The sequence below is a fragment of the Perna viridis genome, chromosome 5, assembly GCF_037379345.1.
Source record: "Perna viridis isolate PV_CMFRI_1.1 ecotype Kerala chromosome 5, ASM3737934v1, whole genome shotgun sequence".
NCBI classification, from domain to species: domain Eukaryota; kingdom Metazoa; phylum Mollusca; class Bivalvia; order Mytilida; family Mytilidae; genus Perna; species Perna viridis.
The window spans coordinates 24,147,565-24,162,135 of NC_142449.1; the positions used below are offsets into that span (position 1 = coordinate 24,147,565).

At 31.9% G+C, this 14,571-nt stretch overlaps 1 protein-coding gene across 1 annotated transcript; it reads right to left on the reverse strand.

Annotated features, from left to right (window-relative positions):
* Nucleotides 1-145: 145 nt before the first annotated feature.
* On the reverse strand, nucleotides 146-14,501 carry LOC148616649 (hormone-sensitive lipase-like). The gene is made up of 9 exons (XM_088583833.1): nucleotides 13,857-14,501; nucleotides 12,292-12,447; nucleotides 11,426-11,503; nucleotides 10,390-10,569; nucleotides 9,984-10,091; nucleotides 8,570-8,714; nucleotides 7,600-7,818; nucleotides 5,538-6,505; nucleotides 146-3,699 (listed from the first exon to the last, which is right to left on the reverse strand). Exons 1-9 carry the CDS (start codon nucleotides 14,376-14,378, stop codon nucleotides 3,508-3,510), a joined length of 2,568 nt encoding a protein of 855 aa, XP_088439959.1. The 5' UTR covers nucleotides 14,379-14,501; the 3' UTR covers nucleotides 146-3,507.
* Between the last annotated feature and the right edge of the window lie 70 nt (nucleotides 14,502-14,571).

A 14,571-nucleotide genomic window follows, 5' to 3' on the forward strand; every position in this document is an offset into this window, starting at 1 on the left:
TCAGACTTGACAAAGAGAATTTTATTTTAAAATTTAAAAGAAGTTTTTAAAATTTGATTATGTAAGAGATATAAGTAGATTGATTCAGAATAAAACTACTGATATACAGGAAATAAAGGGAGATAACTAATTATAAAATCAAAAGTGCCATGTCAAAAGGCTTTATTGCAATAAAGACTATATTTGTTGGCAGGTCCAAAGATTAGCAATGAGAGGAGTCACATATGGAAACATACTTAAACTTTGAATTTACAATGGAAAAAAAGGAAATTTGCACCAAAAATCAAGCAAAAGCACAAAATCAGAAATTCATGCACATCTTTTATACAACATATGCACACATAAAACTTTTAAGAAAACCTACTAAGTGATGTTTCAACAATACAGGAGCCAAAGAAAATGGTGTTTTAAAAGAAAATTTTACAGGTACATTATAGTTCAATTTAAAATACAGGAAAATTTCTCACCCAAACTCTAATGTCAGTTTACACTTCTAATGGAAATTATGAAATTTCCTGTAAAAAAAGAAAACAACACATAACATAACTTTAAGATCAAAGCGATATTTTTAAAATTTTTGTTATAAATATGGAATATGATTGCAAAAATAAAAACTAACATTCATAATTAATTTAAAATTTTTGAAGTTTGATTATTATTAAATTTTCAAAAATTTATATAAGTACCTTGGTCTATAAGTACAAAAGCACAATTATAAATGTACACCAAGATTTCAGGAATTACATCTTAGAACATAGTATTATTTGAAATTGGATTTAAAAGTGTACATGTACAACATTCTCTTACATTATTATGTATGATATTATGTATTATAAAAGATTATGACATGTCTAGAAATTTCTTGTGCCTACCTATTTAAAAAATTATCTATGCAGATATATGCAGAAATTAAAGAGAATAGTACACTTAGCAACTTGTCAGACCTTAATAGTACACTCAGGAACTTATCAATACTTAGTAGTACACTCAAGTACTTGTAAAAACTTAGTAGTACACTCGGGTACTTGTCAAACCTTAGTAGTACACTCAGCTACTTGTCAAAACTTAGTAGTACACTCAGCTACTTGTCAAACCTTAGCAGTACACTCAGGTACTTGTCAAAAATTAGTAGTACACTCAATCACTTGTCAAACCTTAGTAGTACACCCAGCTACTTGTCAAACCTTAGTAGTACACTCAGCTACTTGTCAAACCTTAGCAGTACACTCAGGTACTTGTCAAAAATTAGTAGTACACTTGTCAAACCTTGGCAAAATGGTTTACACTTTGCCATGCATTGAAAGTTGGCATACATTTAAAAGTAACATTGCAAATTTGGGTTCAAGTTTCAGTTATGCCAAATACAGACTCCCTGCTACATCAGGCTATATTCTATAATACCAAATTATAACAAACATAATGCAGTAAAATCTGTGTAAACCAAACTCTGAATGAATTGAAAACTTGTTTTAACCAGACTCCTTACATCAATATCAACGTATTTTGAACCAGTGTTTTCAATGAACCAATCATTCAGACTGATAGAAGTTTGTTTGGACAGGATTCAACAGAGATAACTTAAGAACAGAATAATTTACATGTAAGGAATAGCTGACAATATAAATCATTCAAGGTAGATCATACCTAATATTTCTAGTAGAAAGATTTCCCTAGTTCTTCATGACGATGACAGAAAAGAATGCACTGCGTAATAGGTATGACCTACCTTAAATTGTTCTTGCACTTTTGAAAAGATTTTTTAATTACTAAAGTGCTAATCTTTGTAAGAATAAAGTGAATGTCAAAAAATATATAAAACATGCAAGTCAAACACTGAATCCATAACATCTTTCTCCTTCAACTAATCTTTATTTTTCAAGGTGACCAACATTTTTTTATATATGTTGACAGAAAATTGTTGACTTCGAAAGATTTAACTCCTCTTTAATTGTTCATTAACCATGTATTTCAATGAAATAATACCTTATTTTAACAAATCAATAACCAAATATCTGTATTACTAAGTTTAAATGATGAATTCATACTGTCATAGTAATGTTTTTCTCTTCTCTTATTTTACTTCCTGTTGAACTGAAGAGAAATTCTTGTATGCTAGGACTACATGATTGTTAGACTATAAATTATAAGGAATTAATTGTGTACAAAAATTAGTCCAGTCATTGTTTGTGTAAAATAGTCTTCTTTAACATGTTGAATTAATTTAAAAATGAGTAAAATTTGAACTCTTGGAAACATGAGATTTCTAATGCATATAAAACAATCAATAATGCTGAAAGACTAAAATGTAAATACATTTCTTTAAAAAATTATACAGAAAGCATAGGTGTTTTAAAAATTACGTATACAAAAGTAACAGGTTTACATATACATTATGATCATTTATAAATTGATAATAAAATCAAACATATAAAGTTATCTACCATTTACAAGAGTTATCTTTCATTAACACAGATGTCTTGTACTTAAGTAGAAAATTTACCCCGTCATGAATAGCGCATGAATTTAAAATCCTGTGTTATTAAAAAATTGAAAGTCAAATAAACTGATCCTAGGGCATTTATTTTTTTTTTTACAAAACAAACCAAAAATATGTATGTCTTTTGTAGGAGGAGACAACTCTATGATTGGGAGACTGATCCAGTAGACTAAAAAAAAAATATTTACACTCCAGTTAATGTTTCTTTCTTTTCAAGTTCCCAGAATGAAAGGGGCGGTGATACTCATAAGTGATCCTTCATTGTAGTTAACATAATTCATGTCAAGTAATATTTATTTAAATAGTAGAAACATATGAATTACAGTAAACATAAGGTCTGGAAAGCTTTTGAAGCCGAAGTAACCAATTACTTAATAACCATTTCCACCCTAGTAGACAGGAAATGGTCAGTAAACATTTAAACACTGAGTAGATACCATTTAAAATAGATAGTTGTTTTTAATGCTCACTGAATGATAATAAATTAAATACATGTTTATAAGATGATGGACCCAACCAAACCAGTTGGCTGTATCAAACAAAAATGTAAAAAAAAAAACCAATGCAATATACATCTAAGAAAGACTTTGATCAACAACAAAACTATGGTAAACAAATAAAATAGAAATATCTAATTCATATTGGTCCAAAGAAATTGAAAAATTATGTTTTCTAAAATATAAACATTGAAAAGTCTTTATGATAATACAAAAAAGCAACAATGGTTGTAAAAAAAGCTACATTTCCATGTACACATACATTTTGTATGTATCAAAAATATTTATAAATGATGAAACAATGGTGTCAAACTTTTTCCAGTAAAAGAAAACCTATAATTTCTCCAAAATTGAACCTAAAACCTTCCACAGGTGCCTTCTATATCTCAAGGATATTACGTAGTGATCTATTAAAATTCACAGACAAATAAAATATGCATGATAAAAAATAATCAACAAAAACAAAGATGAACTACAGCTTAACAAAATACACCTATATTAAAGCCAACCAAACTACCCAAGAACAGCCATGATTTTACTGACACATATATCTGAAGCGAGCCTAGCTTCTTTGCTAACAAGCGAGAAGTTCAGGAACCCATGCGGCAGATCATCTATCAGGTGTAAATCAACAGATTTCTTTAGATCTCTCAGCTTCTTGGCAAACATTACAGAATCATCTAACAAAGGATCCAAATGACAGGCCTGAAAAAGTTGACAAAATCAAAATATAGCCATCACAGTAACAAGTAATGTAAAAGGTAGTACGTGTAGCTCATTACATAATTAACATGTTATTTAAGTATTTCTCTGTCCAAGAAATAGGCAAATGTGTATAAGGTGTGGCACATTAAAAAAAATCTAGGAGATTTTATTTCCTTATTGAAGTAGTAATACCTCATAACCACCAGAAATAACCATAAAATTTGCCTTTTTAAGGTAAAATTTAGTTGAAATGCACTATGAAAAAATTGCCAGAAATTTTCACTTTTTCCCTGTATAAGCAGTAAAAAAAAACTATGTCACAAATGCTTCAGGATGAATATAAATAGTTTTTTGTTTGTTTTCTAGATTTATTCAATTTATTAGTGGCAAAGAAGACAAAAACAAGAAAATGATTTGTAAGCCATTGGCTGACCCTTCCACTTAATTCAGTGTTCTAGGATTCCACTTTCCCGTTACCCTGGGCAAGTCAAATTTTGATGTGGGAAAGTTGGTTATTATATTCTATTTTCTCTTGGGCAGTAGAAATCTTGTATTTTTGGAAGGACTTTAAATATTTGGAAAGTAGACTTTAATATATCAGTGGGAAAGTTAATCTTTATCTAGATTTTTCTCGTGGAAACCTAAAATTTTGAAAAATCCTAGAATGCTGATTAATACAATTTGCAATATCATACAATTGTACCCTTGTTTCTGCTACATATATTTTGTCTTAAGTTAAAATTCAACTTTTTTCCTTTATTAAAGAACTAATAATTTCAACATTTTAATTCTTAATCATGGGATTTTATTCTCTTCATTGAAAATTGTACTGCAAATTCTGAAATTCTGATTCAAATTTTTATTCATAATAAACTTTGATGCATCATAGAAGCCGAAGAATTCTCATGTCTTTATTGGCCTCTGTAACAAAATAGTTGTTAAAGACACAACTAGAGGTTCTAAAGAGCCTGAATTGGTCACCTGTCTCTATAAACAACATTCTATTTTTGTAATTTTAAGCAGTCATGTTTTTTCTTGGATACAAATTCCTAACCCTCATATCTATGGAAGAATCATATCAATTTTCAATGAATTCTGTCCAGCAGTTTCTGAGAGGAAAATTTTTAAAGTAATTACATTTACACAGCAAAAAAATCCCCACATCAGTCCTATGAAGAATGACCTAAGAAACATTCATACCAAGTTTGGTTGTATTTGGACAGGTAGCATCAGAGGAGAAAATTTTTGAAAGAAATAACATTGAAAATAGTTAAAAACCATGGAAAAGGGCAATAATTCAAACAAAGCTTAATAGATTTAAAGGAAAATTTAACCACTGATAGGTGTCATCATTCTGAAGACTTTTACTCTACATGTACATTATATGTCAGAATTCGACTAAATCTAATTGTTTTGGAGATATATGTTAAAAACTTCTGTCTGACTGCAATGTTCTATTTTTAAGTAACAGTGGCCATGTTTGTCGACAGATAACAAATCCCCACACCAGTTCTATGCTGAGTACCCTAAGGAACATTCATACCAAGTTTGATTCTAATTGGTCCCGTAGTTTCAGAGGAGAAGAGTTAGGGAAAATTGTTAACGATGATGGACGCTAACTGATGGCAATAGCTTTTGGCCAGGTGAGCTAAAAAAGGTATCCCAGATATTTTACATGTACATATATGTTATTAATTCATTCCTCCTATGATTCTACCATCTGCCTGCTTCTTGTACATTGTAAATAGCTTTACTGTAATAGAAGATTCTGATTAGTACATATAGAATTTATGCAACAAAAAATGTCAAACAAGGAGTATTCTTAATTAACAACTTACAACGAGGTACACAGGAGGCAAGTCTTTCAATAACTCATCAGATGCAAGCAAAGGAGACATATACGGATTCTTGACAATTGGCAAGTGTCTGAATGCTGTTAAAGGGCTGTGATCTATGTGGTGCTTTGCAGCTTTTATGGGTTCAAAGTTTAATGCACCAATACCATTTTGAAAAAAGCTTAAATCATTACTACTGCTACTTTCTGATATACAAGACATTGACATTTGTTTTGTCAGAGCACTTGGAATACTACCACTATGGGTCATTGATTGACACATCTGAGGAGGCAAATCCAAAGATACATGACTCGATAAGCCTTTACTGACCCTCGAGAGTTTCTTATGTTTTTTAGCATTGCCAGAATCACAAGCAGGATGGAGTACAAGTGACTGGGCACTATCTATTGTAGCACTAGCACCTGTCTGAACTGTGTCGATTACAGCTGTTTCCTGATGATTGTTTACAATGTGATTCTCTGGTGTAATGACCATTGTTTCTACATTGTTTTCTACATCTAAGGCAACCTCTTCTCCAACTTCGAGTCCATCAGAATCCCCGTTTTTTAAAGTAGTTTCCTGAACATCCTCCTTTTCAGATTCTGGATCAAAATCTTCTAGAGTAAACAAAGAGGAGTTTGAATCCCCATTGCCAGATACAACCTCAAAGTCTTCATCACTTTTAATTTCCTCTTTTTCTATTGTAAGATTTTCAAAACTTGGGTCTTTCCCATTGTCTATAGAGATATCTTCGAATAAAGACTCATCTTCATTGTGACTTCCTGTTTCTGAGCTGGATGTTAAAGCATCCATTGCGGAATTATCTTCCTTTTTTTGTTCTGTTTCATTAGAATTATCTCCCTTGTTGGTGTCAACAGAATCTGGAGGTGGAGGATAAGTTGATTTCTTGTATTCAACAATAACCCACTTATCATCTTTCGGTAAAAAACTTGTTGAAACACCAGCATATGCTAAAATATACACATACAACTAATTAAATACTTATGATTATAGTGGACATTGCTACTTCCATAAATATCTCTGTATCAAAAGCAAGAACTTGAAACAAAAGTATTAACCTAACAAAAAATACTGGCATGTTAAACAAAATTTTACTGATAGATTATTTAAGAGGCAAAAGGCTGTACATTTAAAAAAGGCTGAACATAAAAAAAAAAAAAAACTTGTTTCAGCATTTTATTGTCGGATACATTTCTAAAGTCTCTGACACATACAAGATACTGAATTTAAATTTGCTGTGTAATGTTCGCATGTGTAACTGTAACCAAGGTGCTGTTGTTTTTTGTTTTTTTGTTTTTCCTTTTACATTTCATACTTGAAGCTACGCTTAAACCATCTATGAAGAAAGCTGTTCTATTATAGCATATCCCTTCTTCAGATCAATATCTGAAAACAGCATTAGGGTTATTTTTTTTTTTTGCTTTAATATCTTGATCAAAACCTGCTATAGAATTTCTTGGTTTTTTCTAACATGAATAACCACCTGTTCGGTTCTATAAATAGTTCTTAGAACATGTTAATAAGCATATAAACACACTTATGTAGGTCCATGCAAAGTTTTAAATAAGAGGAGCACAAACCACTACAACCCATTACAGATAGTTGAAATCGACCAGTTCCAATTCCAATAAAAATGAGGCTAGTCAGCAAGTTAAATAGCTCTCTAGTTAGAAGTCTGCCCTACATTATACCAATGTGCCCTACTTAACTACTACAGAATACCTGTGTGATCTTTTAGACACTGTCTTTTAACTTTAAATAGCTGTCAATTATGATGACCTTAACATTTAAATTTGCCATCCACCATCATAACTGGCAGCTATTCAAATTTAAAAGACAGTGTCTCACAGATGTGCTGTGGTAGATAAGTAGGACACATTGGTAGAATGTAGGGCAGATTTCTACCTAGAGAGCTATTAAAATTACTCACTAGCCTAGCTAGATTTGTACTGAACTTGGAACTGGTCTATGTCAATTAGCTGTAAAAAGATTTGACAGTACCATCTGGACCTTTGATTTAGGATTTTTTAAAAAATATATGTACCTGCCAAACATCTAGTCAATATTCCAACAGGCAGTAATGGATCCATCAATCCCATAAGTCTAGAAGGTGAAGGTGTATATCTGACTAGGAAAGGTGTATAGGCTGCCATTATTCCATCTGGTACCCTTATTTGGAAAGAAGCTGCCCGAATAGCAGTAGCAACCATCAAATTACCCCCAGCACTATCACCAGCAAAACAGATTTTCTCTCCAGTCCAGCCTGTCAAAATTATGTAAGACAACCAGTGAGTTATGCTATCATATTCAAATGATAGTATTCGTTTTTCAAGTTATAAAAGATTACAAGATGCAGAAGTAACTTTTAATGTACCGTAAACTACCGTCAACCAAAGTTTTATTTTCTCCACTCTTCACAGTGACTCACTCATGTCTTCCACTGTGACTCCACCGAAGTAAAAACTAGGATAAAATTGCTCCATTTCATTACTTTTCAGTATATTTTTCTGTCCATAACTGAGAAATACTACTAAACTGCTAGAACCATTAAATATACCTTGGTATAAAGACAGGAGTAGTAAACTACAAACATGTTATGAAATAGTGACTCCAGTGTAAAGAGTGAAGACTTTGTGACTTTACTAATATCTCCACTGTGAAGACTAAAGAAATTAAAATTTGCGTTGACAGTAGTGTATGTCAGGTTATTTTGGCAGAGTGTTAATTTAGCGTATTTCAATGATCTGTCTAAAAACTCAAATAAATCCACAAAATACTTTTACCAGGTTGAAGTACTGAGAGTACCACTCATTAGCCGCCATATTAGAAACAAATTTTTTTTCCTATATCTCTTTGCCCTAAAGTTGCCAAATTTTACACTCACCAAAATAATCTGCCATATGGTATTAACAGATTGCAGATTATTTTTAGCTAAAGTAACTAGTACATGTAGAAGGAGGTGTATCTAAAAAGTGTTTTCTTAGTGTTTTTCTTAAATTTTATTCAGTACTTACCCAGCTTCTCAGCATTTTGTAATGCCCAGGCATAAGCATAAAAACATTCCTCTAATGCTCTTGGGAAGGGAAACTCAGGAGCCAGTGAATAGTCTATAGACAATATTGGTACATCTAATATCTTAGCCCACTGCCTCAAATAAACCTACAAAAATTAGATAATATTCATTTATCGCTATTTTGTTTAAAATCTCTTTGATCTGGCAATACAATAATTTTCAATTTCATGTCAGTTGAGTGAGAATGAAAATTATCGTATACATATAGCTGCACAACATGTGATGTCATGTAGCACTCTGCTGCAAAATAGACCAAATGGAATCTTTGCAGCCTTTACAAAACTTACATATTTAGGTTAGGAAAACTGAAAATAAAAGAAAACTAATACCTTACACTTCAGCAAAACAGCAAAAAACAGATTATTTAATAATTTGCAACTCGATGAGAACAGCATGAAAAACTCCCTCTCATTAAATATCAAATAATCTAATACGATCACAGTATTTGTATTTTGCTACAGCTATTTAATCATGAATAATTTTATTTTATTTTCATGTATTATTATAACGACAGATTTTTCTAGATATATCTTCTGTGCAAAACTTCACAAGTTGATAACAAAGGAATTTTAATGTCATAGTAGATGTTTCATGGCTGCACAGAATGGCAACATAATGTACTGAAACTAATGTTGATATTGAGGATGCTAATTTGTAGTCTCTATGATTTTGTGTAAACCATACTTTTTGGTGCAAGAATTGGGCAAAGTGTGCTCTTTTTGGTGGTTAAAATCATAAGTCATGTTTACTTCCCTCATGCTACCTTGACCAACAGTCAATAATTTTTTTCAAAGGCAGTGAATTACCCAATGTAAACTTTATTGCTACAGTAATTTTCTTCTCCATTGCAGTGAGTTTTCCTTATTCAACTTGGATGCCTAGCAACAGTACAGTACCCCATGTGGGAGAACTCACCTTAAACGACCTTGATGATTGGACAGCAAACCCTCTCACCGTATATGACCTTAACTACTGGCCACAAATCTCTCCCACCTCAGATTTCTCACCTAAAGTGATTTCCGTGACTGCAGGAGCAACAAATCTCTCCCATCTCATATTACTCACCTCAAGTGATCTCCAGGATTGCATGAGCAACAAATCTCTCCCACCTCAGGTTACTCACCACAAGTAATTTCCATGACTGCATGAGGAAAAAATCTCTCCTATCTCAGATTACATACTTCAGGTGATCTCCATGACAGCATGAGCAACAAATCTCATCCATCTCAGATTACATACTTCAGGTGTTCTCTATGACGGCATGAGCAACAAATCTCATCCATCTCAGATTACTAACCTCAAGTGATCTCCATGACTGCATGAATAACAAATCTCTCCTGCGTCAGAGCACTCACCTCATGTGACCTTGATGATTGGGCAACAAACCCTCCTCCATGACAGTGCAGTACAAGTCCCGATGACATTGGATGTGATTTACTGGTCATCTTTGTCTTAGATACTTTCTAAATAATTAAAATAGTTTAACTGCAATTTTGTTCAAGTGTGTCTCCCTTTTGGAGATTTTTAAGTTCATTCTCAAACTTTTGCACTGAAATTTTCATTTCTTGCAGAATACTTTTAGTAGATGATGATTATTTTTACCACTCATATAATAACCACATACTTTTCATGATCTAAAGAAATCTAGTAATCAAAAATGTTAAAAGTATTGAGATAATAATGCATGATCATAAAATATAAAAGCTCTTTTGCAGCAGTTTCAGTTTATAAAGATAACTTGTAGTTCAAAAAGTTCTATACCTGCCCAGATCGCCAGTGATTTGACAATAGTCGTAATTTGATATCAGAAGGTCCAGTATGAGCACATGGAGGAGTAATCACCACAGTTTCTAAACTATTTTGACAGTTCATCTCAAATGGTCCTGGCTTCAAAGTAATCACCTCATTTACATAAATTTGAGGACAGGCAAGATGGGAGAGCTATAAAGAATAAAATAGATAAACAGTATTGCTTAAGCACATGATATGCTCGCCTGTTTAAAGTCCAATAGTCTCTAATAAAAAATTGGGAAACAACCAAAATCAAAAGAAATATTTCTTTAATAAAGACAAACACTATACCAATCAATTACTAGCATAAGAATTAAGTATGTAGATGGATGGACATTAAATGAGCAACTCAAGACTCCACTAAAAACTTGGAGCATGGACCAGGTGCACTGGTAATGTAAGCATCCTCTGCTTTTCTAGAAAGACCCGCTGAGTTGCTTATAAAAAGTCAAGTCCAGGGTAGATGAAAGAGGAAAGGAAAACTATGACATGTTGAACAAATCAGTTGTTAAAAGATGGCAAAAAAAAAGGACAAGGTTCACACAATTCCTTTTGTTATTTTGTTACAGCTTAATTAGTATGCCTATGATATAATTTTCCAATTCCCTCCCCCCCAAAAAAAAGATTGAACGGTATAGTGCTGTGTACAAAGGAGAACCGTACAGGGCCAAGAAATTGTTACATTTATAGTGTTTTAGTATAATGGATAGATACATGTAACTATATGTAGCACTTTAACTCACTTTTGTTCATATTTTTTTACTGTAAATGTTTTTAAAAATCCAAATACATGTATAGTGTTAATATTCTTACTTGATTAAACAAAGTAAATCAAACACATGTACATATACATGCATTATGTACAACATATAATACATGTACATCGTTTTTCCAAAGAAAATTTCGATCTTGAATTGATAGCATCAGGCAGTAATACATGTACTGGTCTACATTTTTAAGAATTGATATGGCACCAATATTTTTTTTCTATAGTAATAATAGTTACCTGCATAACATCAGATTCTGTGATGGACCAGAATGATTTACAAAAACTTATGTCAGCTGTTCTGGTAACATCAACAACCTGGTAATTGTCAACACACATTTTTCAAAAAACAGATTAGTCACTTTAGCAAAAAATAAGAATAACAATTTTCTACCAGCAAAAATATCCTTTAAAAGTATATTAAATGTGTATAATTTCAATGGTTTCCTTGGAAACACAACTTTTTCAATTTGTGATGTACTGTACATTTATAAATACATATAATCTTGAATTAGCTACGTGTTATCAAATGCCAGTTTTAGTTAATGAGCACAACTTTTAAAAAATCTTGAACTATGTACAGGTACAAAGCCATAAAACTGAAGCAAGAAATATCAACATAGACAGAAAGTACTGTACACAATGTATGTACATGTACTTTGTAGGCTAATACATGTGTACTTTCTTAATTTTTCTGTGTGGATACAAAGGCTATTTTGATATATTAAGTCATTCCCATTTCACTCTTTGGGACATTTCAGCTCGTAATTGAGACTTTTCAATTTGTTTTCACTAAAATTTAAAGTCATTTACATTTTCTGTTCTACCCAACATGGAAGATTTCTATGGATGAGTCTATTTTTTTCTTGGCACATAGAACATACATGCATATAACAGTTCCAAAGCAGCTTACCTAATTATAATGCATACATGTACAATGTACCAGTAATTAAGATTATGAATGAAAACATTCTGATAAGAAATGTCCCAGATTTTGACTTCAGTGCAATATAAAAAACTAAATGTACATGTATGTATTATTAGCTTTTTAACAGGCTAGTTAGTTTAGTGCTACATATAACTGTAAAGTATAAAATTATACATACTTTCTGGGCTCTAAGATCAGGATCTAACATATATTTGCCAAAATTAAGTACAGATGAAGTCAGTTGAAATAACTGCGATTCATTCTTATAGCTTTCACTGAAAGATGCCATGGCAGTCCCAACACCTAACAATGGCTTCACCATTGACTCACAAAACTGAAAAAAAAAGTAAAAATATATGGATCATGATGTACATGTTTACACATACTACAGTGATGCACTTTTAAACATTAAAGACTAAATGTATGTATATGTGGGAGGTAAAGGGTTATTTTCGGTTTTTCACCATTCTTCAGTGCATCTACATGTAGCTCCCTTTATCACCCTCTTATATATTCAGTAACAATTTCAAACATAACAATTTATCACATCAACTTTAAATATACTGACAAGCTGACAACACATTTTCTGTATTAATGTATACTAGGTCGTACAATTAAACTATTTGAAACTGTACAAATGTATACCGTACAGAAAGAGACATACCATGACTGAACACCGACATAGTGGTGTACCACTCTTACAGTAATACTAAAGAACTTTTGCCTATATGAAAGTTTTTGTTATTTTGTATTTTGAATTTTGTATTAAGAGTTGTGAGCCCTACCCTTTCAATACCGAAAAAAATCTTAAAAGACAAAAGAGTATTTACTGTCACTCTAAGAGGAGTACATTTGTACACCACTACATTGTATGTTGGTGACTTCTGTACTGTATGCAGTTTCCAACAGTTTAATGGTACAATATAGTGTACATTAATACAGAGATTTATTTTTTTATTTTCTGTAAATTAACATGTATGAAATGTACTTTACATGTACATTTTTGTACAATATATTCATACCATACATACAATGATTTCACCACCATATTGTACAATGTACAAAAATAAACAAATTATGTAAAATATGTACATATTTCATGATGTTTTTTTGTGGTCATCATTGAAATGTATATGTTAGAGGACAAAGTGATAGCCTCTGAAGCACTGAGAACCTGATTTCAGTCTGACAGGAAATTATGTAGAACTTTTCATAAAGAGCAAGATACAGTGATTTACATACATGTATGTAGCTAGAGCTAGTCACTTTCATTTCATTGACTAATAAAATTGTCAAGTGGCCAATCCATTTGGTCCAAAAAGATACAAAACTATTAACTTTTTATATGATTTTCATTAATCTAGCAAAAGTGAATAATGGTTTCAAAATCCTGACTTAACCACTGAAGATATATACATACACAATGTACATGTAGTTCTGTATATTCTTCACAAAAATTTGTTTATTACATGTACATGTATATGGTCTTCAATAATTATTTGAATTTAGATTCTTTTTGTTTCCCATATGCCATACAATGTAAGTAAAGGGTTTAGCCGGAAAAGCTGAAGTAAAAACACTAAAAAAATACCAGTCTCACTACATGAAAGTAGCAAAAGAAGTGTCAAGAAGCATCAAGAAGTGACAAGAGCCATCAAGATGTCTAGATAAAGCTACAAGAAGATTTAAAAAACATTTTACAAGTATACCTATACATTGTACATGTATGTATATGTCTGATACCTGAAAACCAAGACTTCTTCCATAAAAACAATCTTGACTTAAGCATTCTACTTCCTTTAGGATACTCTCTGCAAAATCATTATCTAAGTACTCCTCATTAGCAAATAAATTTCCATGGTCACAAAACGGCATAAGTTTCAAGGCATAATGCAGACCTGCCCGCAACTGTCCTAAAACTGACACATAGGCTTCAAGCTCTTTTGAATAATGATGGCCTCTAAAAAACATAGATGTTTTGTTATTTGTGATGTGCCTACAAAGCTGTAGAAGATGAAGACAGCATTTGTGCACTACTTTCACTAGACTTCGATAACCATTAGCTTGGATATCTGTGGAAAGATCATATTCTGATAAACGAGGCATGATTTCTTCAATGGATGGTTGTATTCCTCGATCGAGATGCTCATGCAGGAGACTGAAGGATTTGTAAAATAACGAAGTTGTTCGTGTTTTCCCATTCTGATAGTATTCAATATTACATATAGCATGTGATCGCAGATCCCGTAAAAGTGTCGAAAACATTTTGAAGACGATCGGAGACCGATCTGGTGATGATTCAAATCCAAAGTTCAGCTTTGTTTTGACAAGTTGTTCTGACAGATGACAGGTGGTTCCATTATACAGGTCCGCACTTTGTTTTGATAAAGAAATTAAAATCAATTGATTAAATTCAATTGACACACAAAATTAAATAATTAATTATTTTTCCCTTCAT